At 40.2% G+C, this 27,307-nt stretch overlaps 1 protein-coding gene across 3 annotated transcripts in view; it reads left to right on the plus strand.

Annotated features, from left to right (window-relative positions):
- Window positions 1–2,824: 2,824 nt before the first annotated feature.
- The window catches only part of ESCO1 (establishment of sister chromatid cohesion N-acetyltransferase 1), a 28,209-nt gene continuing 3,726 nt past the window's right edge, over window positions 2,825–27,307 (plus strand). The window contains exons 1-10 of one of the 3 annotated variants that reach the window (XM_042838897.1): window positions 2,825–2,897; window positions 5,421–5,524; window positions 5,709–5,907; window positions 6,554–7,922; window positions 8,472–8,583; window positions 9,779–9,848; window positions 11,757–11,871; window positions 19,661–19,792; window positions 26,220–26,342; window positions 26,944–27,030. In XM_042838897.1, coding sequence (XP_042694831.1) covers window positions 5,711–5,907; window positions 6,554–7,922; window positions 8,472–8,583; window positions 9,779–9,848; window positions 11,757–11,871; window positions 19,661–19,792; window positions 26,220–26,315 — 2,091 coding nt within the window. In that variant the 5' untranslated portion in view covers window positions 2,825–2,897; window positions 5,421–5,524; window positions 5,709–5,710 and the 3' untranslated portion in view covers window positions 26,316–26,342; window positions 26,944–27,030. Of the gene's footprint in view, window positions 2,898–3,501; window positions 3,776–5,420; window positions 5,525–5,708; window positions 5,908–6,553; window positions 7,923–8,471; window positions 8,584–9,778; window positions 9,849–11,756; window positions 11,872–19,660; window positions 19,793–26,219; window positions 26,343–26,943; window positions 27,034–27,307 lie in introns of those variants that run through there. The other 2 variants (XM_042838888.1, XM_042838880.1) reach the window with 2 other exon arrangements.

Raw genomic sequence — 27,307 nt, forward strand, 5'->3', positions numbered from 1 at the left:
CAAAGCTAGCCATCACATTAAAAAATGCTTTTATCATCCTCCAGGAAGTTTACAGGCAAACCAGTGACTAAAGTATCTTTCATCTGGAAAGAATTCTGCACTCCTGCAATAACCTACAAGGGACCATGTGCTGCTGCATTCACTGTAAAGTCACAGCAGACTATCATGCATTGAAAAGAAGCTGTAACAGGAAGTTATAAATAACATTTCCTTGCTATCAGCTTTTTCAAACGCTGCACCTGCTGAAAATCTCCATTTGCCTAGGAGAAACTGTGCTTCAGAGAGGTTTGTCAAGAAAGAAGACTTATCAAGGGAAGTTCCTTGTTTCAGATAAAAAAGGGGGGGGGAATTACAGGTAAAGCAAAATGCCTCTACATAATTTGATTTATATATTAAAAAAAAAATAATTCAGCAACTTGTGTATGCTTCCCAACAGTTAATCTAGTGTATCTAACAGCTATAGAAACAACAAAATGTTTGAGATTATAAAAAAAGGACTAAAAATTTTAGTATCAAAATGAAAATATCATCTTCAAAATACTTCAAATATTAACAAAGGAATATTTAGAGAAAGTTTATGCTGGGTAGCTCTCAAGTACTACTTTTGTGCTCTCTGTTAGTTTGAAATCTGCGCAAGAAACTGGGAATCTATGGGAGAACACCTGTCACACATTACCATGCACAAAAAATAGAAAAATAAACAAAAATTCCACTTTCATTTACTGGTTGGCTAATGCTGAGGTTCACCACACTTGTCTCCAGTCATTCTGATGGAGCGATATATTCTCACCAGCATGAAAATGTATAATCAAATCAACTGAGAGATGGCTGTGTTAGCAAGCAGAACATACCGGTGCCAAAACCAACAAGTATACTACATGCATTTCAGATCACACTTACTTTAGTTTTCTCCTGGCCTGGAACCTCAGAAGGAGAATACTATGTATGCTACGTACGATACTAGGTTCCTCAGCATTAGTGCTGAGGAATGGCTTGGGTTGGAAGGGACCTCCAAGCCCACCCAGTCCCACCCCGTGCCATGGGCAGGGCTGCCACCCAGCAGCTCAGCTGCCCAGGGCCCCATCCAACCTGGCTTCGAACACCTGCAGGGATGGGGCACCACATCTTACACGGGCAGCTGTGCCAGCGCCTCACCAATCTCTGAGTGAAAACCTTCCCCTGACATCTCAATTTCCACTCTTTTAGTTTAAACCCTCTCCTTCTAGTCATATCACTATCTACCTGTGTAAATAGTTGATTTCCTTCCTGCTTATAAGCTCCCCTTAAACGCTGAAAGGCTGCTATCAGATCCCCCCAAAGCCTTTGCTTCTTCAGGCTGAATGAGGATGAGCAATGAACTTCTGAAGCAACCCCCTCTGTTGCTCCTACTTGTCAGGCTCCCTCTTGGAGAGTGCCAGCCAGATTCCTTCTGAGTGACATCAAACCAGCAGACATATCCCCAGAACATACATAACACGCTCCAGCCCTAGTGGTGGCAGCATTTATTGGGCTGAGCTGAAGCCGCCCTAGGCTGGTGCATCTGTAAACCTCAGCCCTGCTGATTTAACTCAGAACATCTCCTATTACTTGCTAATGCAGATGTTAGCTCAGAGCTTGAAATATCCTGAAAGAATGAATCCACGGGGTAAAGTTAGATGGAGTACAAAACCATAATCCAGAATAACAAGAATCATGGAATCATTAAGCACCTCCAGGGATGAGGACTCCACTGTTTCCCTGGGCAGCCTGTTCCAATACTTGAAGATGGTAAGACATATTTACGTACATGTATGCTAGGTGCATGTTATGTACACGTTTATGCATATGAAGGATGCATTTATGTACTTATGCACGTATTTATCTATGTATATTGAAATACAGATCTCAAATATTGGCAGAGGTACTGTGCGCTATCTTGATTTCCTGTCAAAGTTCACTAAAGTTGTTGGAGGTAGCAGCATGCTAAAAAAACTAAACTTTCTATATTACGCAGCCAAACTGCTCCTAAATTGTAGTCATGAATCTAACTCTCAAAGGAGAATCTAGCTGCTGATGCGAGCTTCTAGTAAGACAGTCATACAACAAATTCTTTTCCAAAAATGCTTCTCCTATATGTTTAATTGATGTAATTGCTGTAGGAATATTGACTAATTGCCAAAGGGAAGGGGCAAGTCTCTTAAGCTACAGATCTGCTGTTGGAAAAATATGAATTTTTAAGACTGTCTCTTCACTGAATTAACAAGACTGAAACATCTCAGAGAACAGAGAAAAAAAAATTACAGATGCATGGTTATGCTATAGAATGATTTGTGAAACACGGTGCAGAACTTGCCCAGCTGCCGGCATCTTACTGCCAAACGTGGTCAGACAGCGGCGATGGGACGAGCAGGAGTAGCATCACATTGCACCAGGGGTGGTTCAGGTTGGATATTAGAAGAAATTTCTTCTCATACAGAGCGGTGAGGCAACGGCACAGGCTGCCCAGGGAGGTGCTGCAGTCACCGTCCCTGGCGGCGTTCAAGAACCGTGTGGATGCGGCACTGAGAGACGAGGTCAGCAGGCACGGTGGGGACGGGCCGATGGCTGAAACAGATGACGTTAACGGTCTTTTCCAACCTTTAATAATCCTATGAATCCCCGCTTGTTGGTGCAGGCACCTCAACCCAGAGGACAGCACAAACGAAGAGCCCGCCACACAACCGCACAGCACCACCAGCCGAGGCGACGCCCTACTGCGCCCGCGCAGCCCCTCCCCGCGGCAATGCCCGGATGTGAGCCGCTCCGCGCTCCGCCCACCCTCTCCGCCCCGCCCCTCCTCCCCCCGCCCCGATCCCGCAGCTGGCAGCCCGGTGCGGAGGGCGGCTCGGCGCCGCCGCACGTCCCTACCCTGGCGCGAGGTAAGCGGGCCGGGCAGGCGGTTGGTCCGGGAGTCGCTCCCACCCGCCGGTACGGGCCGCCGCCTGACGGTGGCTCTCGTCGGCTCCGCGCCGGCAGCGCTTCGCCGAGCCGTGCCTTCTCCCCGCCTCGGGCCTGCCGGCCCGGGCCTGCCGCCGGCCGCCGAGCCCCGCGATCGTGGCGGGAGCGAGCGGGCGGTGCCGGCTGTCGTCGTGCCCGGCGGCGCGCGGCCGTTTCCCTCAGCGCCCCCCTCGCCCCGCGGGAACGGTCTCCCCGCTCTGAGGAGGGCCCGTCCGGCTGTGGGGCTCCGGCGGGTCCCGCTCCGACAACGCTGTGGCCGTGGGGCGGTACCGGGCCCGCGCCGAGGCCTTCCCTTGGCCTTTCTCTGAAGTTCCGAGGTCCGTATGTCAGCCCTGCCCTGTCAGGCAGGTGTCTCCCCTCCCCCCCCCTCATCCCCCTCATCTCCTCTCCAGCCCGTCAGAAGCCGAAGGCTCGTTCCTGCTTCGGGGGTTCGGCGCTGTGGGTGCTGCGGCGTTGCTGGGCTCTCCTCCACTTCGTGTAGCGAAAGCTTTGGTCGTTGCTTAGTTTGTTCTCGCGTTTCTTCAGCGCCTTCCCTTCTCCTAACCTGGCTTTGTACCAGAGGGACTTCTTCGGGGCAGGAGCTGAAGAACTGGCAGGTCCTTGCCCAGCTGCCGACGGCGTTAGGAGAGAGGGATTGGCTGCTAAGAAGCCGGAGCTGTTTGTGGAAGGAGGATGATTTGTCAGTGCCCTGAAAAGCAGTACCGACGAGGGAAGGATCGCAGTTTTTGCTTTGCTCTTGAAAGTCTTCCTTGAACGTGCCCTGTCATGTGGCCCGGAGTGGCTGGAATGCACCAGGAAGGTCTGTGTGGCTGCATGGTGTGTGTGTCACCGAGATCCCACCGATGCTGGGAGTCACTGGTGTTCTCTGAACTAAGAGACTGTAAGCCCACAGCCTCATTTGGTCTCTGTGCCTCGTGTTTTTGTCCTGAGTTCAGTTGTAAGCTGGTCGTACTGCATCTCTTGACTTTGGGGAGTGGAAAACTTGTTTTTCCTATATGGCACAGAGCACATTCGCTATTAGCAAGGCTCTGTTTTCTGCTTCTTAGGGAGAGACATGGAAATAGAATCAAAGAATGGCTTAGGTTGGAAGGGACCGTCAAGGGAAGGGACTCTGCCATGGACGTAGTTGGCAACCACTAGATCAGACTGCTGAGGGCCCCATCCAACCTGGAAAAGAATCAATATGAGAAGTGCTATTAGAGATTTTTTTCGTTATGTATGTTCTTTAATGCCATTTCAAATGTATGTTGCTGGTCACATGACTTCTTTAAACAAGAAAGTCAGAAAACAGCATTGGTGTCTGTCTAAATTTGAGCATCGTTCATCTTGTGTGTTTAGAGATTGCCTCACAAGAGAGTGGGTAAATGATAATGGGGTTAATGACAATTGTAGGTGTGAAATATTGGAAAGAATACATAGCTCTTTTCTTTTTGTATGATGAATGGTTATTAAAAGTTGCTTAATGTGAGTATCTGCCAAATTGCTGGGAAAAAGGCATGTGTTTGTGAGTGCTGGAAGGCTGACTGATGTTGTGCTGAAACGAAATATCTAAGCAGTGTTGTATAGCTGGTAATTGTGAAGTTCCTGCTTGACCGTGGAATCTGTTTCTTTACATCAGATGAGTTAACACTTGAAAACTATTAGAGTTCTCTTTCAGAAATTTGTCTGGCTGTCCTTGGCAAAAATTAATGGATAAATCTTGACCTAAAAAGGTGGTAGGGAAGTTCTGAGCACTGTGTCTTCCAGTAACCTCAACTTTTTAGAGAGATGATTATACCTTTACTGAACAATTATTGCTTAAAATGGTACCTTTGATAAGAGAACTTAAAAGCTGTAGAAGCCACAGGTGTAAAAGAGCCTGGAATGGCTTCACCAAGAATCTGTCAGTTTTTAGACTCTAGTGCTTATTAACTGCTGCTGCTTTAATATTGTTTCAAGAGACATCATCTTCCATAATGCCCAGGGCAAATGTCTCAAAAATGCTACTTCCTAGACTTTCTGTCTCTGAACCGTAGCGTAATTGGTATTAGATGGAGAAGTTGTAGACAGTTGCTGATGTCCTTGAAGTTCTGTAGAAGCAGACTCAAAACTTAGAATGTAATGAATTGCTGTTGCTGGGATGCACAGAGTTGTGAGGAGGCCCACTATGAAAAAAGGGCACTTTACTGTTTTCTGGAAAAATGCAAAAGTCCAAGAAACTTGAAATATGTACTGTATCTGCCACAGTTCAAGAGGTAAGACAGCAAAATGCCCAGCATTCTGAGATGTGTAAATGAAAGCAGAAATCTTTGTCTGTTTGTTTTTAAATTGAATATCAAAGAAATTTTAAGTATTGTTTGAGGGGTTGGAAAAGGGTGGGAATATTGAGTTCAGAGTCTGAGAAGAAACTTAATAAAGTACTGACTTGATCTAAGTGCTGTGTGAACATGTTGTGCTTTTCATAGGTGTCATGAAACGTCTTGTTTGTAAGCATATACGTAAGGAATGCTCTTGGCACACCGTGATCAGTTACTTTGGCCTAAACATCGATTGCCTCTTGTAAAAACCTGTAAGTAAAATAAACGTCATTTGGTTGCTTCAATGATTTGCTCTCTGAACAAAGTTAGTATGGCCTGCCTCTAAAAGGAGAAGTGAATATCAGTTACTTTATTTCGTAAAAGGGGAAGATCTTTGATTCTATTGTAACAGCTGTCAAAGACTTTGAAAGCTGAATCAGTTATTGTGTTTTACAGAAATGGCAGCTCAGAAAAGGAAGTCTGCGTTAGTAGAGCCGTCTGCTAAACGTCCCAGGCTGGACAAGAACAGCAGACCATCATCAGCAAAGAAGGAGAAAGAGGTGTCAGATGCAAAACATGTTTCAAATAAATCAAACTCTAATCAGTGTGCAGTGCAGGAGAAAACTGTACTCAGAACCTCTGTCAAATCGAACAGGTCAGTGATAAAACAAATAAGTAATTATTCTACATTTTCTTCCTAGACTGAATTAGTGCAGAAAACAGTATAAAGAGAGTGAATTGGAGTTAAAGGTAGTTAAAATAGTCAAATATTAAATAGTTAAATATTACTAGTGGAACAATCAGCTTTATCATTTTGATATCTTTTTGGTATCTTTCGGTATCTTGGATTTATCATTTTGGTATCTTCTACATGATCTTTTTCCGGAACTGTTTTAGTGTCTTGAAATCCAGAAGGACTCTTTCAGAAAGGGTTCTGGAGGGGAAATAAAGCTGATACTTCATTTAAAGGCTACAAGTATCAACAATTAAGGTCTGCTAGAAATGTTGGAAGGCATTTGTTGCGTTGCCTACTACGGGCATTCATGTGGAGTTCATGGTTCAGTCTTGCAATATGTAAAAAGGCATTGAGCACTGCACTTAAAAGTAACCAGGTGGAAGTGATGTCTCTTTAGACAGATTCCAGAGAAAGTGATTCTAAAAGTATTGCAAATATATGATTTCTTATAAAGAGGGGGGGAAAAAATCAACAAACCGCAAGCAGAGGTTAGTAGGAATGTGACATTTTTAATGACAAATTGGATTTTTCTGTGTGCTGAAGAATAATTATTTGAATATTTCAGTGTCAATGCAAATGAATGTGAACTAGGAACACGCATGACTACAAGGTCGTCGGGATTCAATTCAAATAGTAAAACAGTACCTGACAAAAAGGTCCAACAGCAGCCCAAATCTACAAAAAGTAAAGAGGTGTGCCAGAAAAAAACTGTGCAAGAAATTCCTAGGTCAAAATGCATAACTGCTCCAGGTGAGCCTGGTGCGAGGAGATCACAGAGGCTGCAGCAGCTAACACATGTAGAAGAGTCTGCACGATCCCTTCGCAGCAGAGAAGTTAAAGAAGGAAAAGCTTTGGATGTGAAACAGAGTAGCCAGGCGAAAAAACCTGCTCACAATGTTGCACCGAAAGTGCTTAAGCCTGCTGGAGAGAAAGCAGAGCAGAAAAATACCAAAATAAAGTCAAACAATGCAGAAGATAAAGAAACACATGTAGAAGTGACCAGCTCTCCGAAAGAGAAGAAGTGTAAGGCAGACAAGAAAAATGATAATTCAAAAAGCCTGCAACGTAGTGTTGAAGACTCATCGTTATGTCCTGATGACGACCTTGAAGGAGTTAAGAAAGACCAAAAAGACCCTGTATCTCCAATTCCTAGCAGCGCAAAGAAAGTGAAAGTAGATTCTCCGAAGCCAAATTCTAAGACAGTAACTAAGGAAAAGCAGCAAGCGCACCAGAACGTAAAAGGCAGTATCAAGGCTAACAAGGTTTCACAGCCATCTGTAAGTGAAACGAAAGTAGCTGATCAACCCGAGAGTGATGTGAAATCCAAAAGGGTGAGCATCCTTGAACTTTGTGAAGAAATTGCGGGTGAAATTGAGTCAGATACAGTCGAGGTGAAAAAAGATTCCCCTAATGCTGAGTGTAGTAAAACAGAAGAAAAGCATGCTGAAGTACAGCTGCAACAAAGTGAAACGCTTACTCAGAAAGAACCTGCTCAAAGTACTCAGTGCAAACGTTTTTTCCCTAGCAAAAAAGGAATGCCTGTCAAGTGTACTTTGAATGGTAGAAGTAACTCCTCAAACAAAAACTCTAAATGGACCAAAATCAAATTACTGAAAGCTAATAACGTGAAGCAGACTAACTTAAATTCTGTTAATGCCCCCAAGCTTTCTTTGTTAAAAAATTTCCCTGAAGTTTCAGAGGCAAGTCAAATAGCTACAGAAGCACAGCATTCTAAGGCAGAAGGTCAGCTGCCAGTGACAAGACTGTCTGAGAATGAAAGTGCAACTTGTGTGCAGGACAAGTCAGACCCTTCATCTGAAAGAGCTGGAAGTAAAGAAGTGGCATTAGAAATGAAACAACCCACGAAAAGAGGTGCGGAAAATGGTTTGTTGCATAATTTGACAAAACATTTCTCTGAGCCACGACCTGATGAGGTAAGTCATTTTAGTTACAGCGCGTAATGGGGAGGGTGTTCTGAGTCTGTTTTGTTTTCTGAGAATGCCCTGCTTAGAAGGTTTGTTTTAACAATGACTTTATTTTACAGTAACTTACGCTTTCAGATGTGTTAAAGGTCCTGTCACTGATGTGTTATCATAGATGAAATGACAGTAAACTGGAAAATGGATCTGTTCATTCTCCCAAGTTCCTTAGCCAATTAAATGTTGATGGTTAAAAATTTCCTGCTGCAGCCAAAGGTTGTACAGGTTCATCTGGATGTTTTGTGATGACTTAAGCTTTTCTGAAAAGATGCATTAAAAGAAGTGGAGTGGGGGGAGTGTTCTCTACTTCAGTATGGACTACCTAAGCTGATGCATTTTGTCTACTTGAAATTGAATTTCAATCTATGATTGAAATAGGAAAAACTGGTGCTGTATTCAAGGTGTTAATACTGTGTTAATTGAGTGGTTTTGATAATATATTAGAGGCATTAAATAGTTGTTTGCTTTTTTAAATTTAAATCTAATCTTCTGTGTTTTATTTAGAACTTCGAATTACGTTTGGAATCAAGTCCAGAAAGCTCTCCAGTCAAGCATCTTACAACTCCTAAACCATCAAAACAATTTAAAAAAGAGCCTGGAGAATGCAACTCACAAGGTAATTGCTTACTAATAATTTTTGTTCTTTTTCTGATCAGCTGCATTGGAAGTAACAGTATTCCTTCCAGAGGGATGTTTCACAGAGCCAAACTTCCAGAACTGGAGCTGTCTTTGCACCTAACACAATAACCATGTTAGTAGCAGCAAATGTGGTTTTATCTGAGGGTTCTGAAGTGAGAAGTAGTATGTTTTTCTTCCCAGCTCTACTTCTGGTAATTCTTTGTGCTTTATGCATGAATATTTTAATGCTTTAATGTGCTCCATTTCAGCGTAACAACTTCTTCATAAGCAAGCACAAAGAACAACCTTTCCGTGTAATAAATTAATAAAAAAACCTTCAATTTTTCAATTTGTGTCTCTTTTTCTTAATGATCCTCTACTGGTTCCCACTTCTTTTGCATAGATATCAGCATTTCTTTCTTCTAATTTGTTGTGCTTAATCTTGACCAACTTATGAACTGTGTAATCGCTCTCCCATTTTATTATGTATTTTAGTTTTTTCAGCCTGTGAATTCTGTTTGTAAGACCTTGTGATTAGTGAGATGTAAATATTTTAGCTCAAGTACGCTTGATTAAGAAATACTATCAGTGGATCACTAGCATATCTTTCCCCTTGAAGTTGTTCATCCTTTTGTTTTGTGTTCTAGAATTCTTTATTTGATAGGGTTTTGTTTTGTTTGAAAATCTGATCTGGAGAGCGCTGCTTAATTATTTTGTTCTATTAACCAGTTACAATTTTACTACTATTTTAGGATATTTTTCTAGTGCTGAATACTCTGTGCTGTAAGAGAATGTGAAAATGTGGTGTTTGTTTGTTTGTTTGTTTGTTTGTTTCTAAATCTATTCTGAATTGCTGCTTCAGTGTCATGGAGCATGCTTCAGGTGATGGCATTTATGATTCTAATACTATAAACTCTGGTGTAGTTTCACTACTGCCCATGCTTAGCAGTTGGCAAGCTGCTCTGCATGAAAAAGCCCAGAAAATGTTAAAGAAAATTGCATATTGTTTAAGTATATGTGGTGAAACACTTGAATACTGCCTCAAAAGTTGCATCTTTTTATTGGTTATGAGCAAATTGCAGCATTATCTTGAACTTCAGTAAATTAGTTTCAGTGTTTAAAAGAACACGCTGTGTAGTTCAAATTTCCTTTGTAGCTAATGACTTTCTAATGCAATGACAATCTTTGGTTAGTTGTAGGTTTGGCTCCCAAGCAGTTGACACACACTTCATCTACAAATCAAACTTCTGAAACTGAGAACAGGTATAGTATTTCATACGTAATGGAATGGCTGTAACCTTTCTTAGAGTTACGACCGTTTTTATTATGAGACTGTTCTCCTAACCTCAACTTCCAATTCCAAATCAGTAGTTTCTTATTTTTATTAAATAAAAATAGACTTCAATTTTATCTAGTTGTTAAAAGATATTTTTGTTCTGTTAAGAAAGTGAAAGGAAAGACTGGATGTTGTGTTGAGGGGCATGGTTTAGTAGGAGCTATTGGGAATAGGTGAACGGTTGGACTGGGTGATCTTTTAGGTCTTTTCCAACCTTGGTGATTCTATGATTCTATGAAGGAAGTACTTTTAAATAACTGTACTATTTTAAAGTAGGGTTTAGCAAAGTCAGGCAAACATTTCTAATAATCATCTGATTTGAAGAGGAGACTAAGAAAAAGTATGTAAGGAGGAATTACTACGTGATTTTTGCTTAGTGGATTTTTTTGTCTACTTGTTTTAAGGATTTTATTTGTTGTCTTGTTTTAAGGATTTTCCTAATCCTTAAAATAGGATCTTCTTTGTATATGTGTTTTTTTTCAGGTAAGGAAAAGAGCACTTAATTTGAGACTTTCGTGTGATTGCTGTAAAACAAAAGTTCGGTGCTCTTTTGGTCAGCTGCCTTAAAGAAAAGGGATGTTGGAACTATTAAGTTCAAACTGACACTGTGTACCTAATGTTCAGATTGTGTAGACTTGTAGCTTTTTACTATAGTTTTATGACATACTAAAGAAAATAATTTCTTCATCCCTAAAATCTTGAACAGCAATGTAGTTGGCACAGTGGTTAGTCAATTGCTTCTTCTTTCTATATTCATAACAAAGACAAAAAATGATTCATTTGCATTTCTTCCTCTGAGGCCAGATTAACAGTTCAGACTATCCAACACTTTTGTACGTGCTAAACCATACTCTGTGGAGTCTCACAGGCAGTGAGGGTTAACGTAGATGTAAGTCTAGTTAAAGGAACGTATTCATTTGTAACTGTTCAATAGCTTTCTGGCATTTACTCAAGTGTACTACATTTTTAGCCGTAATATCTATATTGCCTTACTGTTATGGAGATGCATATATCCTGAGAGCTTTCTTAGCCTGATTTCCACATTACCTTGATTTGTCCTAGGCTTAAACCATCATTCTGTCTGTGGTACCCTGCTATAATGCAAGAGTAATGCATATTAGCTACAGCATAGCTCTCTTTTTAGGTGCTTTATCAGAAAAGGTTACAGAGAGAAAAAAGCAACCCTTGAAGTAGCCAGTTAATGCAAATTTTGGGGTGTGACTATGACAGACTTAAACTGACTGAGAATATTGTAGCAATTGAAATTATTTATTCCTTAAGTCCACTTCTTCCTCCCTCTCCCCTTCCCGCTCTTCTTCCCATCTTCCCTCACTGACAGCAATAAGTCTGAATTGAGTTTGAGAGATTTATGTTATCTATTTTATAGAGCTGTCTGGAATTTGTGGCAATACTTACAGGGTTTGCCTCAGCAGCCTGACACGTGATACCTGTAACTAGTAATCTAAACCTCGCGTGGGAAATGAACGGCATTAGGCACCATCCTTCATGCTCTGAAAACACCTCCGTTTTTATTCTCTTAATAGGTGTGAATAACCTATCTTACTTGATAATAAATTCCACTTTTTTTTTTTTTTTCATTACGAAAAAAATCTTGTCATTGGTTTAGACACAAACTGTATTTTTAGTTAGTCCTCTTATTTCCCCATTATTCCATCTGATTTGCAAGCTAAAATATGTAGGGCTATGTTTTGGAGCTTGAAACTTACATTTGCATCCTTTCAAAGTTTGGTTATACTAATCACAATGGTTTTAAGTGTCTGGAATGACAGGTATGAGCAGTCCCTTCTTAATATGAAATATGTTTGTATTTCTAGGGCTCCATTGACAAATCCTACATTAACATCAAAGTGCAGTAACTTGCTGCCATCCGAGGAGCACATTCAAAAGCTAAAAGAAGCAGGAAAAGATGGTGAAAAGCAGCTGATCATAGTAAGTAACGCCCTTTTAGTAAGGTTTATAGTTTTCTCAAACAGCTTATTTTTGAATTAGCAGTGCTATGTTTTTAAGAGCAGAAGTCCTCACTTGTATGTACTACTATTGCTATTCTTACTGATTCATGGAACTGAAACCCTTGCTAAATTGTCATTTGGTATTTTTAGAGGGAGTGGTAGCAGAGTGACTTACATTTAGAAGTGATTCCTGTTAGAAAAATTCTGCTGCTTTGAAAAGACTGCTCAGTAGAAGTTCATTTGCTTTAGGGATAAGGAATGTGCATTTGCTTACATGCAAAAACTCAGTTTCTTAATATTTCAGATGCATAGGGGGATTTGCATCTGGTAGATGTGTTGTGAATGGTTTTATTCCTGCATCATTCAAGTCTGCAAGGTTCTGAGACAAACTTTTTGTCTTGGAACAAATGTATATTTATTTTTCTATGAACACACTGGTTTTCACCATAGTATGTCACAGAAGCTTTGGGAAATTGAGATCTGGGAAGCTGCTGAGGGAGGGGAAGCCAGAGCGTTAGGAAGAAGGAGCCCATGGGATGCTTCTCAATGAGTTTACCACTCTCATGTTGCGTTGATGTTCTGGCTAAATTGCAGTATTTTTTGTGCAAGGCATGAATTATACATAGGAAAGTATTAACCAAAATAGAACCAGCTGAAACTCAGAATGCTTTAATATTTCAAAAGCAGAACTTCTAAGAAGTGATTTGATAAGTATATCCTTGATTTGCCTAAATGATACCCATTTAGATGCTTGAATGCACAGAATGGTAAACAGTATAAAATAGTATATTATGAACAGTAGCTAATAGCAATAACAATAGCTAAGAATTTACTTAAGTAGTTTGGCTGTTGCCTCTTTAAAAGTCATTTTACCAACAAAGTTAATGTGAGTGATTAAATAGCTACTTAGAAAGAATTGTAGAGTATTCCTCATCACTGCAGTGTATTTTACATATTTTTTTAGTTAACAGAGTGTGACTGATGAGTTGCTTAGGACCTTTGGCAAGAAGAAATAACTTGCTGCTTAGCTACTGAGGGGAGTAATTTTTTCACCAGATATTCAAGTAAAAGTTGTAAGTTGTTTAATCCAGCAACATTGTAGATTATAAAGAATGGTCACCTCTGAAGAGTAGTAGGAGAAATGAGAGAGACCTAGTTCTTGTTTTCTGTAAATATTTCTGGAAAGTGCACATTTACAAAATGTGCTGTTTACTTGTAAGCAGCAGCTTCGTACCATCTAGTATGTTTTAGTTCTATCACTTTGTGCAAACCTAATTCACTTCAATTTCACCCTGTTTGGAGTTGACTTTTTTGTTCTCTTCAAAGAGCGTTTTGGTAATTGCCCACAGTTTGCTTTACCTGCAGAGCACTGGGGAATGTAGCACTCAGATATTCTGTTAGCAGTACCAAAAATACTGAGGATCTCAAATGTCTGTTATGCCACCCTGTGAAATTGATGTTTGTTACTGCAGAGACAAGACAAAGTTGTGTCAGCAGTAGTTTGTGCTAACATCTGGGGGTGAAAGAATTGCTAAGTGGGCCTTTGAAGTACATAGTTCATACAAATGCTCAAAAGAATGGAATTAAAGGCATCTAACAAACTATGGTACTTTTTGAAGGTAGTAGTTGTGTTTTGCAAATTCGTGGTGAATTTCTGAAGTGTTCATTCTGAATGGCTGAACAACTCTGAGAGATCTGGGGGGAACTGGTTCTATGAATTGGTTTTTGTTGCCCCCCCGCGGGCCGGGTTTTTGGTGTGGGGGTTTTTTGTGTTTGTTTTGGTTTTTTTTTTTTGGAGATAGTTTCAAAGGTGCTTGTGTATTTCTGCAATGCTCCTCTAACAATAGTGATGCAGTCTCATTCTTCTTTAATTTGAACAAATATGAGAAGTGCTGTTTTTATTCAGAGCAGGGAACATTTAACTCTTTGTTATATCTTAAAGTAAGTAAATGCTTGAGAGGTGCCTTTTAACTCTCTTGATGGTATCTTGAGGTTCAGAGTTTGAGATGTTAAAAATATCATCTGTGTGTTCTAACTGTTTGGGAAGATGGTATGATGAAGCTAGGCATTGTTTTCTACAGTATGCCTTAATTTTTGTACTCAGTCCTTAAGGGTATATATTACTTTCCTTCTTCTTCCAAGTGATTTTTTTCTTTTTCTTTTTTTTTTTTTAAATATAGAATTCTTAACAAGCTTTAAGGCTATTTAATTGCAAGAAATAAAATAATCACTTCCATTTGTAGAAGCAGTTCTTACTAGCTGTACTTGCAACGTTCTTTTTCTTGGTGTACATCATCTAGTCATCTGAGCAACTTTCAAACATTACATCATCATCGTTGTATAAAGGCAGAGCTAAGACAGGATGAGTTGTTTCCGTGTTCCTCAGATTTGCTTTGTCTTGCACATCCTAAAAAGCAGAGATCTTCCAAGTGTGACACTTGAGCTGAAAAAAAAGAACAGGGAATCTAATGCTGCAGCTCTTTGTAAAACAAGCAGTGATGGAAAACAGTGCTACTCAATGTGATGTGCAGTGAGGTAGGTTCTGAGCTAGGTACATTTGCAGGAAGGTCAGATTGAGCTCCAAAATGTATGTTCCAACTCCCCACTTTAGAGAAGTAATCTGTTCTGAATATCTGTGAATTGTACCATACAGGTAAAGTGAAGTTCCAAACTGGAACTTTTACAGAATTATGCACTTTTTTTCCTTATATTTCAATATGAAATCATCTGTTCTTTCAGTTTCACAAGTTAAAGGAAGTGTAAATGTGCAAAGCAAGTATTGTCAGCTTGCATGAGATCTTGCTTTACATCCAAGACGAGGAAATTGTGAAATTCTAATTTCCTGCCACATTTAGAACAAAATTTTGACCATGAAAGTATGAAGTGAGAATGCTACAAAAGAACGTTCTGAGTAGTATCTCTGTAGCTCACAGGTTTTCTTCCATTTTATGCCACTAAGGACACATGTTTCTCTGCAAATAAAGCTAGTCTGTTGAAAATGGTGCTCACCAGTTTTAGGGAAGAACGTGTACAGTGATTGAACAGTGAAGGCGCATAATCGAAGTGATAAAAAATAAAGCATTGCAGAGATTCTTCTGCCTTTCTAATGATCTAAGCTAATACCTGGATGGAAACAAGCCTGAAGAATTGTAGGTGATTTTATGAATGTCAGTAATTGCGTGGATCAGGATTGCTTGATGAAAAGTACTTTGATTCTGGTGCTGTGTATGGAAGTGGTGTGTAATTTAATTCAGTTTATACATTTGGATGTCATGCTTGAAATATTCCATATATTTTGTTTAAACTTGGACATAATTTTCAATTTGACTGAAATAGATGTTTTCATTTAAGTTGAAACCACAGTCCTTGATGGAAATAATAAAATAAGTGTAGAATTGTTTTCTCATGAGCTTGAAGAAACTTGTATAACAAGCATTTAAAATAGCAGATTTCTTCCTTAAACTGGAACAGTCCTGTCGGCAGTTTCTCTGAAGAAGTGGAGAGTGATTTGGGGTCAATATTGTGGTGTTCTCAGTGGTTACATGCCATCTCCTGCAGTCCCAGTGAGAACAAGGCAGTGGTTACTGTATGAACGTCTGGGAAGGGATTCAGTGGAGATGAGAGCAGTGAGTCTCCCTACTTCTCGTGTAAATCTTACCCTCTGGGACAGCTCTGCCCCTCGTGGGACTCTAATGATCACTGTCTCTCATTGTCATTCCTTCTCATTTCTGCTCCACCAGCAAAGCCCAGCTTTCTCTGTCAAATCCAGGTGGCGTGTGTTCAGCATCCTTTGTCCTGAGAGTTTTGAAGACTGTTCCCTAAGGTTAGCTGGGACCTGATGCAGGAATTCAAGCACATCAGGGCACTCTGTGATATACTTGAGCTATGTTTTCACATGGGTTGAGAATGGATTGTGCAGATTTGGTTTGTAAGTTTGTATTTTTTTCATGTTGCTCTAAGTGATGACCAGTGAGGACATTTCATTTTGCATTTTCTCTGATATATTTAAAAAAAAAAAAAAACAAAAAACAAAAAACACAAAACTGATGCATCACAGTTCTGAAAGTTCTGAGTTGGCTAAAATTTCTTTTCAGAAAGATGAGTGTTGCTGGTGATTTATTTTCTTGTTGCTATTGTTGTAATTGCCACGCACAGCAGTTCATTTCCGAGTGAAACTTGTTTCTGAGTTGGGTCGTGTCTTCCGATCCTCTCATCCAAGGGGATCCACCCATCAACTTCTGTCTTGAATGCATCTTTTGTTTAAATGGCGTTCTTTGATGTTTTCATTTGCTGTGGGGAGCCTGAAAATCTCTGTGTTGTTCCTTCCTGTTCTTCTCCATTGTATTTCCTTTCCAGCCTGCCTGTTTTATGGCTGGGTTATATTCTTGCTCTATATGAGAAGATGAGAAGAAAAAATAATCTTGCTCTAACACACACTAGGTAATAAAGGAAGAGGTGACCTAATCTGTGCCTGAAGAGAGAGGGAAGAGTAAAAAAAAAAAGGCCCCTTTTCATCTCCTACAGAGGCACCAAATGCCTTTTTTGCTTGCAGGGCTCCCTATTCCACACATGGAGGATCAGCAGACATGCATCTTCTCAAAGAAGATATTGGTAAGACTTTTCTTTCTGTCTAACACAGATTTAAGAAATCCTTCTGGAGAATGAGACAACATTGCTGCAACGTTCCATTACAGTTAGCCTAGAAAAGCAGTGCCTCTCACCTCTCCTTTACTTTTATGAGTGAGGATTGCCTGATGTATCGGGAATGCTTAACTGCCATCTACGCTTGCAGAATCTCATTTGGAAGTAGAAGTTTTCCTGCTCCTCATTGTTTCTGTTTAGAAAACTGAGATTTCCATAGAATAACTCATTTTTCTTCCTACAACCACACATTTTCTTAAATGCTGCTCTGATAAAACCTCTTTGAGTTCTGAGAGCCAAATCTGACACGATTTTCTAGTTCTGGCAAGTCACAGAATCAGAATTGCAGGGGTTGGAAGATCGAGAGATTGAGTCCAAACCCCCGTTCTAAAGCAGGTTCCCTACAATAGTTGTCAGTATATTTATTGTCCAGTTTCTAGAATCTTTTTGTTGGCTGACAAGATTGAAGCCCATCAATTTGAAGTTAAAGCAAGATAAACTTAAATAAATACCGTGATTAGATTGTGAAAGCATGTTGGGTTTTGTTTGTTGGCTTGTTTGTTTGTTTTTAATTCCCCACACCTAGTTTTTAAGGGTTTCCTTTACTCCCAGGTGTGGTGCATAACGCTGGTTTGTTCGTATGTCTTCCCATTAGGGAGAACTGGCAACCTTGAATGCAGTGTTGTTTGGGAGCACTTCTTGCTCTTGATGCATGCCCTTTCCCCTTTTACTTTTGCAATGGCGCAAGGTTAAAAATAGCCAGATTCTCTAGATGTTTTCTCAAAGTGCAGAATGCATTCTTCGTAACTCCTAATTTTGTTTTCCATGTTCTAGTTTTGTATCATATGGATTTACAGAGCTTTTTTCTTTTCCTTCCTTGAAGCGTTATGTCCTGCAGTGTGTGTCTGAAACTCTTTTTCAGTTACAAAAAAAGGCTATTGCCATTATTACCCTCAGGACACTGCTAAGTATTTGCTAAACAAAAAAAAAGGAAAATAGAGGCAGCATTTGTCGAGGCTACAGAGTTCAGAAGATTGCTGTAGATGCTATAAAGTGTTTTCCTGACGTTCACATAGCAGATTTATAGCACTAACCTGTTTGTGTGTCGCACAGTGGTGCAACTGAGTGCGTGTCAAAATGATACCAGCAACATCTAAGGAAGGCAAACTATCAAACATGGCAATACTGCCAAGACAGCATGTGCATTTACAATATGAGATGGGACAAGCTAAGGAGCTTGGCAGCTTTGAGGATTTTCTAGCCCCTTGTTTTTAATGACATGCTACGTAGCTATTTTATTTTTTGTTTGGTTTTGGCTTGAGATAGGTGTTTTGGCTTAAACACCATTAATTTCTCATCGAGTTGAACTGTTTCATTGTTGAATTGTTTCATTGCAGTACTGATATGTTAGGAGTTACTTTATGTAACAGATTTTCTAATTACTTTTTTTTTTAAGTGTACTCCAAGCACCAGAGTAGATTCCTTCTTCACTTGTTGTACCCTCGACATGAGGCGTATGTTCTCTACCTTCATCTAGAAATTGTTTGGTTCATTTTAAGATAATCACCATGCATCCCTCCTGCTGAACTGCCTTTTCTCTCATAGATAAGCCCTTGAGCATATTTTGGTGACCAGATGGGGACCTCCTTTGGTATTATGTTGCTTCCTTAAGGGAAGTCTACAGGTAGAATGAAATGTACTGGATTCAGTTTTTACACCTTTAGAAACTTCATCTTGTCCTGACTTTGTGAATCTAACCTCAGGATGCATCTCTCTTCTTCCTTCATCAAAGTAGTGTACTTCTGTTTGTCTTTCTGTATATGATATGAATGCATGAACTGGCACACCGTGTCAGATTCACCTTCTTTCTTCTGGCTGACTTCCACGCATGTGCTCTTATAGAGAAGTTCAATTCTGGATCTGCGTGACCAAAGCGGTTGTACCTGTAGTCTCTTCTTGGAAAGAAACTGATACCTACGTGTTGGAATTCTCTTAATGACTGCTTGAAATAAGTTGCTCTCGGTGGAGAACTGAGCTGGCACGCAGCGCTTGGACTTGCTTAAAAATATCTTTGAAGATGGAAGGAGTAAGAAGTAGCTAATCAACACTTCTGCACTGTAACAACATGCATTTATCTGTGAAGTAGACCTGTGAATGTATCAGCTATTAGCAAACAAATTTGGGTGATATATTTTCTAGCACACTGTGTACTTTCAATTTGTGCACAAATATCTATTTCTTTAAAAACAACATGCACAAAGCCTCATCATTTGCTTATAGAGTATCATATGCATCAGAGCATACAATTACTTTGTAACATGTTATATATGTTAAAGTAGATTAAAAGTGACGTTTACTGCTGCTTTCATAAACACAATTTTCAGATGTAGTTACAGAAAATTGCGTTTGAGCATTAAGCCAAAATTGAAGACATGCTTTTTCTGCTGGAGTCTTCAATCTAAACTGGTTTTGTTTCACTCTTTGTGAAAGAGCACTGTCCTTACCTGATGCTGCAATCCTTATTAGGCACTGACTGCTCAGTCTGAGCACATTTCCAAATTAATGTTGCCACCTGGATGAATAAATCCCAAAGCAATATGTGCTGAGTGGTGCCCTTAATTGGAAAATGCTTGGTTGTAGAGTTGGAGGGTTGCACAAAGGGTTTACAAGTGAAGTTGTATGATCCTCCATTCGTATTGTAGCTGCAGAGCTGTAGAGCACACCAAATACTGTGGGTCTGGATGTGGTTTAGTGTGTGTGAAGAAATGGTTGTATTTACTGCAAGTAGTGTAACAAAGGAAGTTGGTGGGGTTTTTTTTAATAGAGAAAGAAGTCCATTGTCCATAACGGAGGAAGGATGAAATCTAATTTTAATAAGGGTAGTGTTCTAATGATAGGCAGTGTATGTCTCTTTTAAGGCTGTGTGGGCTTTCGAAAGATGGAATTCTAATTTCTCTACTTACTATTTCTTGTGTTTCACTCAAATTTGGCCTCTGTATTGAATGTGTCTAGAAGATCAGTTACACTGTTATAAAGGGCATTTCCAATGAGATGGAAGCTCTGTTATATTTTTTGTGCTTGGAATTGACATGGCTTTTTTTTTTCTTTTCTTTCTTTTTCTTCCATAGGATGCAGGACAGAAGAGATTTGGTGCTATTTCTTGTAATATTTGTGGAATGCTTTATACTGCATCAAATCCAGAGGATGAAACCCAACACCTGCTCTTTCATAACCAGTTCATAAGTGCTGTAAAATATGTGGTAAGAAAATATTATCTTTTACTTGCTGTGTACTACTTAAAGTTCATGCTACACTGTCATGTTTGAATGGATTAATATCACAGGAGGCCACGAATCCACTGTTGGAAATAAATTGTTTCAAAAGCCATAGTAGACAGGCTCTATGTCACTTTCAAAAGCATTCATTAGGATAGTGATGTTGCATTGCCATTATATTCCTTTTGTACAGTTCCTTAGTTGTGGGAGGTGGGGACACGGTGGTGGTAGGAAGACAAAGTAATGTCACTGTTTTGAGAGAGCTTAATACAGGTTTGTGCTTGCAGTGGTCGGACTAATTGTCAGGAACAGATCTGACTTTTTGTAATTGTGTAATGTTAGCTGACTTCTAAATTGCTTTTTCTTAATTAGATGCAGTTCAAGAAGACTGCCTGACAGTCCAGTTGATAGAACATCACAGTTTTTTGAAACTTTACCAAATTTATAGTGCAATTGTAATTTTTAAGTATAAATTTCAACTATTGTTCAATAGGTTTGTTCTGTGTGCTCTAGCTAAGTATCTCTCCTATTCAAACTGAGATAGAAAAATTTTATACAATTTGTCTGCCACTGTAAAATCAGCTATTTCTCAGTGGCTGATATTACAAGATCTATAGGAAATATCTGTTCACATGTCTGAAATCCAGAACAGAATCCCCAAAGCCTATTTTCTTTATCACACATGTTACCTTCAGTACTCTACACTCGAGTAGATAAGACCTCCAGGATAGCTGAACTGAGGCCACCAATTCATTTCATGTACGTACCAAATGGCAGTAGGCTGCTTTTAAATCTCAAGCTCAATTTATTCCATGATTCATAAATACAAAAATATACCTTCACAGCTAGCGTTTGAAACTGCCTGGTAAATGGTTCTGGTACTTGTTCTGCTCTTGGTTAGTTTTTGCTGAATAATGCAGACATCTTGAAAGATCTCTTCTGCTACGCGACTGCCACCTTGTAGGATGAGAAACGTTTTCCCATTTTACTCCTATGTGCCTTCCCCCCATATTCCCACGTATTTTAAGATCTTAAGTGTCACCAGAGATGTAAAGATAAGTCACTAGAAAGCGTTAGTTCTTTTGAGCAGAAGCTGGCATATGAGTTTAGTAGATATTTAAAGCAGCTGGGTTCACATGGCGATAGGAAGCTGCACTGAAGTTTGGAATCAAATATTTCAGAGATTGAAAGAGCTGAAATTTCTTACTTGTATATAAAATTGAGAGAGTGGACTGCCTTAAAGCAGCTGTAGATAACTGAAGTTAGGGAAGGTTTACCTCAAATGAAAAGCATACCTAGTGTTCTTTCTGCTGCCAGGCATCTTGTTAAACTTCACACAGTTTGTATTTAAGCAAATGGTTTGCCTTGTCAGTTCAGTAAGTGAACATCTGTATTTCTGAAATGTTAGGGCTTCAGTTACGTTTCATGACAGATGACTACAGAGTGGTGATATAGCTGGGTATTCTGTACCAGAAACCATAGGGTAAGGTGCAAAGGAAGGAGTTTTTGAGTCTTTAACTTTCCCTCTGGCTTTTTTCCCTCATAAAAATTTGACTGACTCACTTTTCTGCCTTGCTAGGTAGATACGTCTCTACAACTAATCAGTCATTGGTGGTTTGTTGACTGTAGAGTCGTAGTGTTCATGACAGAAACGCCTTCACCTCCTCTTAGAAAATAATTAGAATTGTAGATAGGCCTTCTTGCCAGTGAATTAGTACACTAAGTATCTTCTTACTAATGCTTTGTTGCCCAGATACCAGAAGAATGCTTGCTTGCTATCCTACTTTTGCTAGGAGGTTTCTAGTGGGGATTTCTGAAAAGGTGATTTGGAGGAGATGTGCTTGGTTTCTGAAGACTTATATGTAGTTACTGTATTGAACCTATAACTGCATTCCTTTCCCTGACAGAAGAGATGGTGCCATCAGGCAATTAGAATGTTTTAGAGAAGATCTTAGTTCAACCTAGGTGACCTTGGATGTTACTGTGTTGGCTCTCCAAATGTTGACTTTATGTCGTTAACACATGTGGTGCTGTTGTTGATTTGGAGACTGTTTTAAAATATTTTAGGAGCATATTTGTTTCCCGTTATTAACATTCTTCATCACATACAGTGCAGTCCCAATCTGACTTGAGATAACTTTTCCAGTACCTGAAGGGAGCCTATAGGAAAGCTGGGGAGGGACTTTGTATAAGGGCAGGCAGGAACAGGATAAGCGGAAATAGCTTTAAACTGGAAGAGGAGATTTAGAGTAGATGTTAGAAAGAAATTCTTTACTGTGAGAGTGATGAGACACTGAACAGGTTGCCCACTGAGGCTGTGGGTGCCCCATCCCTAGAAGCATTCAAGGCCAGGATGGATGGGGCTGTGAGCAACCTGGTCTAGAGGGAGGTGTCCCTGCCTATAGCAGAGGGTTGGAACCAGGTGATCTAAAGGTCCCTTCCAACCCAAACCATTCTATGATTCTCAGCCTTTCTCCCTATTGAGTGTCTCTTGTTATGTACTTGGTGTTTCTGTTGATGATTCATCTCACAGAATCACAAAAAGAAGACTGTATGTATATGATGGCAGAGCTGCTGTTACTGTGAACTGTGAAAACTGGCTTTGTTGTTGTTGTTAGTGGGCTTGCCCGTCTTCATGCAGCTGCTTTGTGGGTTATTTTTGCCTTTTTTATTTAAGTACCAAGTAGCCAGAAGATAGTCTGCGTATAAACAGTAAGTTATTTACTGTCTTCAATAGAACATATTTTTTAAAATATGTTTTAAATATCATATGTATATTATATAGTATGTTTTAGTTATTTTCTTACCTTTAGTAAAGAATCTTTTTTAGATATCTCTGTAAGTTGCATGATGTCCTCAGAGGTAGGACAGCCTGGCAAGGAAATGGCAGAGAAACTCACTTTGTCACTGATGGCTGACAGAGACAACAAGGAAGTTGCAGGCCTTATGTGGAAAGAGAGAAAAATTGGGAAGTGGAATGGTATTTTCTGGATTAGGGAACAGCAGATTGGCAAGGAACGGTATGGCTTTCCTGAAGGGTGATATTTGCTGTTAAACAGAAGTAAGCAAACTGGAAAAGCAAGACGATAACGTGGTCAGGGACAGCACTGAACAGGAGCAGTGTAGGAGATGTGCTGCTGTAGACCAACACAGGAAGCTGTCTCACTATCCTTCTGGTTTCAGACATCTGAAAATCTCCAGAAAAATACGCCATTCTGGCATGTGCTTGTGTTGTGTGATGGCACACACACCAGCTGTTAACTTCAGTGCTAAAAGGTGGATGGATATGTGATTCAGTTTCAGTTTCAGATTCAGACATCTAGCTGTCTCTGTGACACCACGTATTATCAATTCAGTATTTCAGCACAGACTTTTTTTGAGAGAGACATTATTTTTAATGAGGTTTTTATGTTGTGAAGATAAATATTTAAGTTAGGAAATGTCTGTGGATTTGGTTGCGTGCTGTGAATGCAGTTAATGCAGTGTTTGTATTTCTAGCTCATTCTCTCAGTTAAGAGCTCAAGAAAGCAGAAGGAACTGTTTGGGCTGATGTCAAATCTGCCTAAGTTTTAAACAGGTATTCTACTGAACAGCACAGGTTTGTCACTGAGATTCTTAGGATTTTCAGATCGTAACGACCAGCTTCCTGGAAGCTGAGGTTAACAGACTTGAAGATGCTGATTGGCTTCATGTCATCTTCTCTTGATTTGCATGAATTCCAAAATTGATAATTCTGTGCAAAGTGAAATGTAATATCACAAATTAAGTTCTTACCATTAGCAATCTTCTGTAATATAGTTTGTGAACTGTGTTAGAACAGCTGCATCCACTGATCTTAATGCATTCTGTAGTCGGAACCCCTTCTCCGTGTTACTTGAAGGGGAGGCTGGGTATCTGGGACTTGATGAAAGAGGCAGGAAGAAGAATGCACTGGGCCTATTTCTCTGCTGCAAATTATTGTAATGTTTCATACTAAAGGGAAAATTCCACCAGTGCTTTTCTACGTGAAGGTATCTAGAATTATTCAGTATTAACCACGTCTCACTCTCTAACTCAGTCATTTTGGGGAAAGAAATTGTGTAAGAAAAGTACACCACCACTTTTGATCTATATGTGTTCACTTGGGAAATAGGGCGTACAGTCAAGCCAGCACTGACAGAAAAATACCAGCTTTGCTGCCATACTTAGTACTCTTACCTAAGAACTTCTAAAACATGAGGAAATGCACAGGAAGCAGTCTCACTGTGTTTTCCAGTGTATGTCTTTAGAAGCAAATCTGTGTCAGACAGTGTCACTGAGCACAACGTGCTGTGTGTAGAACTGAGCTCAGAACACTTGAGTTACAGGGCTGTGGGAGCCGCCTTTCCACCTGTGTGCTGCATTGTCATACACGTATCCAGGGTGCTGCAGGGCAGCTGTATTTACTGTCCTTATCACTTCATCCTGATGGACTAACAGCTTTGTCCTTTTTCTGGTCTCTCTTCTGTACTTTTATTACTGTCATACTCAAGTAAGCAAGCACAAGCAATCTTCAGTCTTGTTTGAATTGGATGGGAAAGTTATCAAATAGCTTGGAACATTATGAAATATCAGGTAGCTTTTCAAGCATTGTGAGTCCCTGTGGGGTAAATAGCCATGGCATGGAAGGGAAGAGGGCATTGCAACTGTTAGTATGCACCAGTGGGGCTCGGTGCAGCACTCATCTGCCCATCTGTGGAGATGAGGTTGTATGTGCCACACTACAGCTACTCATGTAGGTCATCTGCTGTTTTTGAAAGGCTTCTAGTGTCAGAGAGGAGTGGTATAATCACCTTCTTCTACCCCAGGCCTTTGCAGAACACGTGTCCTGGTGAGAACAAGAGCTTCCCTTTTCATTCAGTTCATCACAAGCGATGTACAGGAGTGCCAGGGCATCTTGTTCTGCAGTAAGTCTCATTGCCCTGAAGTAATGTCAATTAAAAGGGAAGGGAAAAGCATTTTCTGACATTGTAGTAGAACACTGTAAAATACACTGCAGACACTACTCTTTTGTTTCATACTGTGGTAATACATTGCTGCCCTCTGCCTGCATTACAGTCCAGTTTTAGTGACAAATCTTGTGCATGATTTCTGTTAGTTCCTTCCTTCCTAAGGCTGAAAACTAAGGATGCTGGGGAAGCAGGTACATGAAATGTTAGTTTCTGTGAAGTGCATGGAGCTGTTTCAGTAACAAGGGGCTTAAATGTGTCTTCTTTAAGGTAAACCAAATGAACTAAAAATGTTAGATGAGCTCAGCGTTTGCACAGAGGTTTTGAAGAACTGTATCTAAAAGATATGCTTCAGCATCAGTTCCAAAATTCTTGAATTTAGAACTTCTCTGATTAGTTCCTATATGGTACCAATCAGTTAAGAAAATAAATAGGTAAACAGTAGTGAGTTCGGAGTATTAGAGAGCAATTTTATCTTTACAGTTATTGTATTTTGACTGAATTAGATTTAGACTTCTGCTTTACAGGCTGTTGCCTGGACATATAACAGCAGTGTGGTGATAGCAAAAAATGTTTCCAAACAGATTTCACTTTGCTGGAAATACCTGGCTGTTAGGGTAACAGAATGCCTGGGCTTTAAACGTAGAGAGCATTTTTGTGCATGAGGCCTGCAACGTTCTGGGTGCTGTACAGGGCTATTTAGCTGTTGAGTGATGCTCAGAGGTGGTTTAATGTAGGTTATCAGAAGCTTTTTTTGTCCGAGGTTGGAGAATAATAAGCCTTGCCCAATTTTTTTGTCCACCTTTTCCAGCAGTCTCAAAGCACACATCACAGTCCTACGAATGACACTTGTTTGCTTACCTGAATCGTGTCAGACCTCAATAAATACGAATCCAAATGGTTGTGCTGATGCCTAGTGCAAGCAGTACAGAGCAGGGAGGTAGGCAGGATCCAAATGGTATCTGCGTTGCTGCTGTCGCCCTGCTGGGGGCAGGACTTGTCCTGCAGCTATTGAGGTACTGCTGGCAAGCAGGGGAGCTGCTGAAGTTATTCTCTTCACATCACGTTTGGGGTGAGGGACTGAAACCAGCACGGTGCGTCTAGGTGCAGATCAAGTGTTGTAACGCCAAAGCTGGTCACTTTTTTTGGTGGTAGTGTACACGGCATTCGTTCGGTGCCGAATCGCATTGCTTGGTCTTTAGCTGAATGTTATTTTGTGGAAAGTTACGGATTGCAATGAGAATTACTCCATCAATATTGTTTCTTCAAAGGCTTTTCCATTTGCAGTTGCTTTGCGTAAGACTTGTCGATCGGCCTTTCTAGTGGCTGAAGTTACTTCTGCATTCAGTGTTGTAGGTCCCGTCAAAGCAACTTGATTTCTGATATCTACCAGTCCCATCTTACTAGATTTAAGTGGCTTTTTTGTTTTGTTTTTTTCCATGCAGGTACTGCTCATTATTCACCACGAGTGTGGATCTGAAGAAGAGTTAATTACCTCTATTTTTTTGAGTATGTTTATACTTCAGATACACACAACGTAGCCTCCTTCCCCATTAGATTCTTAGAAGGTAGTTATAAAAATTTTTTTATAGTATCCTTCTTGTGGCTTTATTAGTAATGATCAGTAACAAAATAAACTATTCCTTACATTTTGGGCAACTGCATGCCAATCAGTTCACTTAGAACCTCCTGGAGGTCTTTCGCATGCCAAAACTTTAAAACTGAGTGTGTATTTGTGGAGGTAACTATGTTAAAAAGAAATCTTTCCATAACCAGTAGGGTTTTTTCCATTGGCTGGACTCGAAAATAAATGTGACGTAGGTGTGGAGATCAGTTGTGTGAGCCGAGCGTGCTGCTTCCATTTAAAAACTCAGTGTGCACTGCAGTCCTTGGGGGAAAAAGTCTAGCTGGGAAACGAGACGCTTTCATAAATCATTCCTAGTTGCAGTTAGGCTGTTGTATTCTACCATAAATAAGATCCCCTTATATCTCTTGTGCTCATTTTAAGACTGATTTTTAGCTGGCTGAAGTTTCCTTCGCTAGCACAACAGCTGCTAAATAGTTGGAAGTCTCTGCCTAAGTTCAGTGTCTAGAGCAATGATATGCAGTTTCTGTTTGTGAAAGTACATCTTGTATCTGGTTTAGATAAATCTGGTTTGTTTTATTTAGGGATGGAAAAAGGAGAGAATTTTGGCTGAATATCCTGATGGGAGGATAATAATGGTTCTTCCTGATGACCCAAAGTATGCACTTAAAAAGGTATGGCAAGAAGAACTAGACCTGTATATCTTACTTTGTTTGATATTTTAATATCAGTGATGGGGATGTAGAGTTAGTCGATTTAGGTGGAAGCAGTTGAGGTTGGACTCAAAGCTGCCGTGGCTCTGCAGCCTTCTCCACAAAGAGGTCTGAGATTCCACTCCTACAGTGAGTCTCTCACAGGGAGCTGGGCCTGGGCTGAAGGGGAGGCAGGGCAGGAGCAGCTCCAGCCAACTGGTGCTCTGGCTGTTTGTGATATGCTTGCTGAATAACT

Source organism: Centrocercus urophasianus, unplaced genomic scaffold, assembly GCF_019232065.1.
Source record: "Centrocercus urophasianus isolate 14NV4802_14NV808 unplaced genomic scaffold, USGS_Curo_1.0 seq_11, whole genome shotgun sequence".
Lineage (NCBI taxonomy): Eukaryota > Metazoa > Chordata > Aves > Galliformes > Phasianidae > Centrocercus > Centrocercus urophasianus.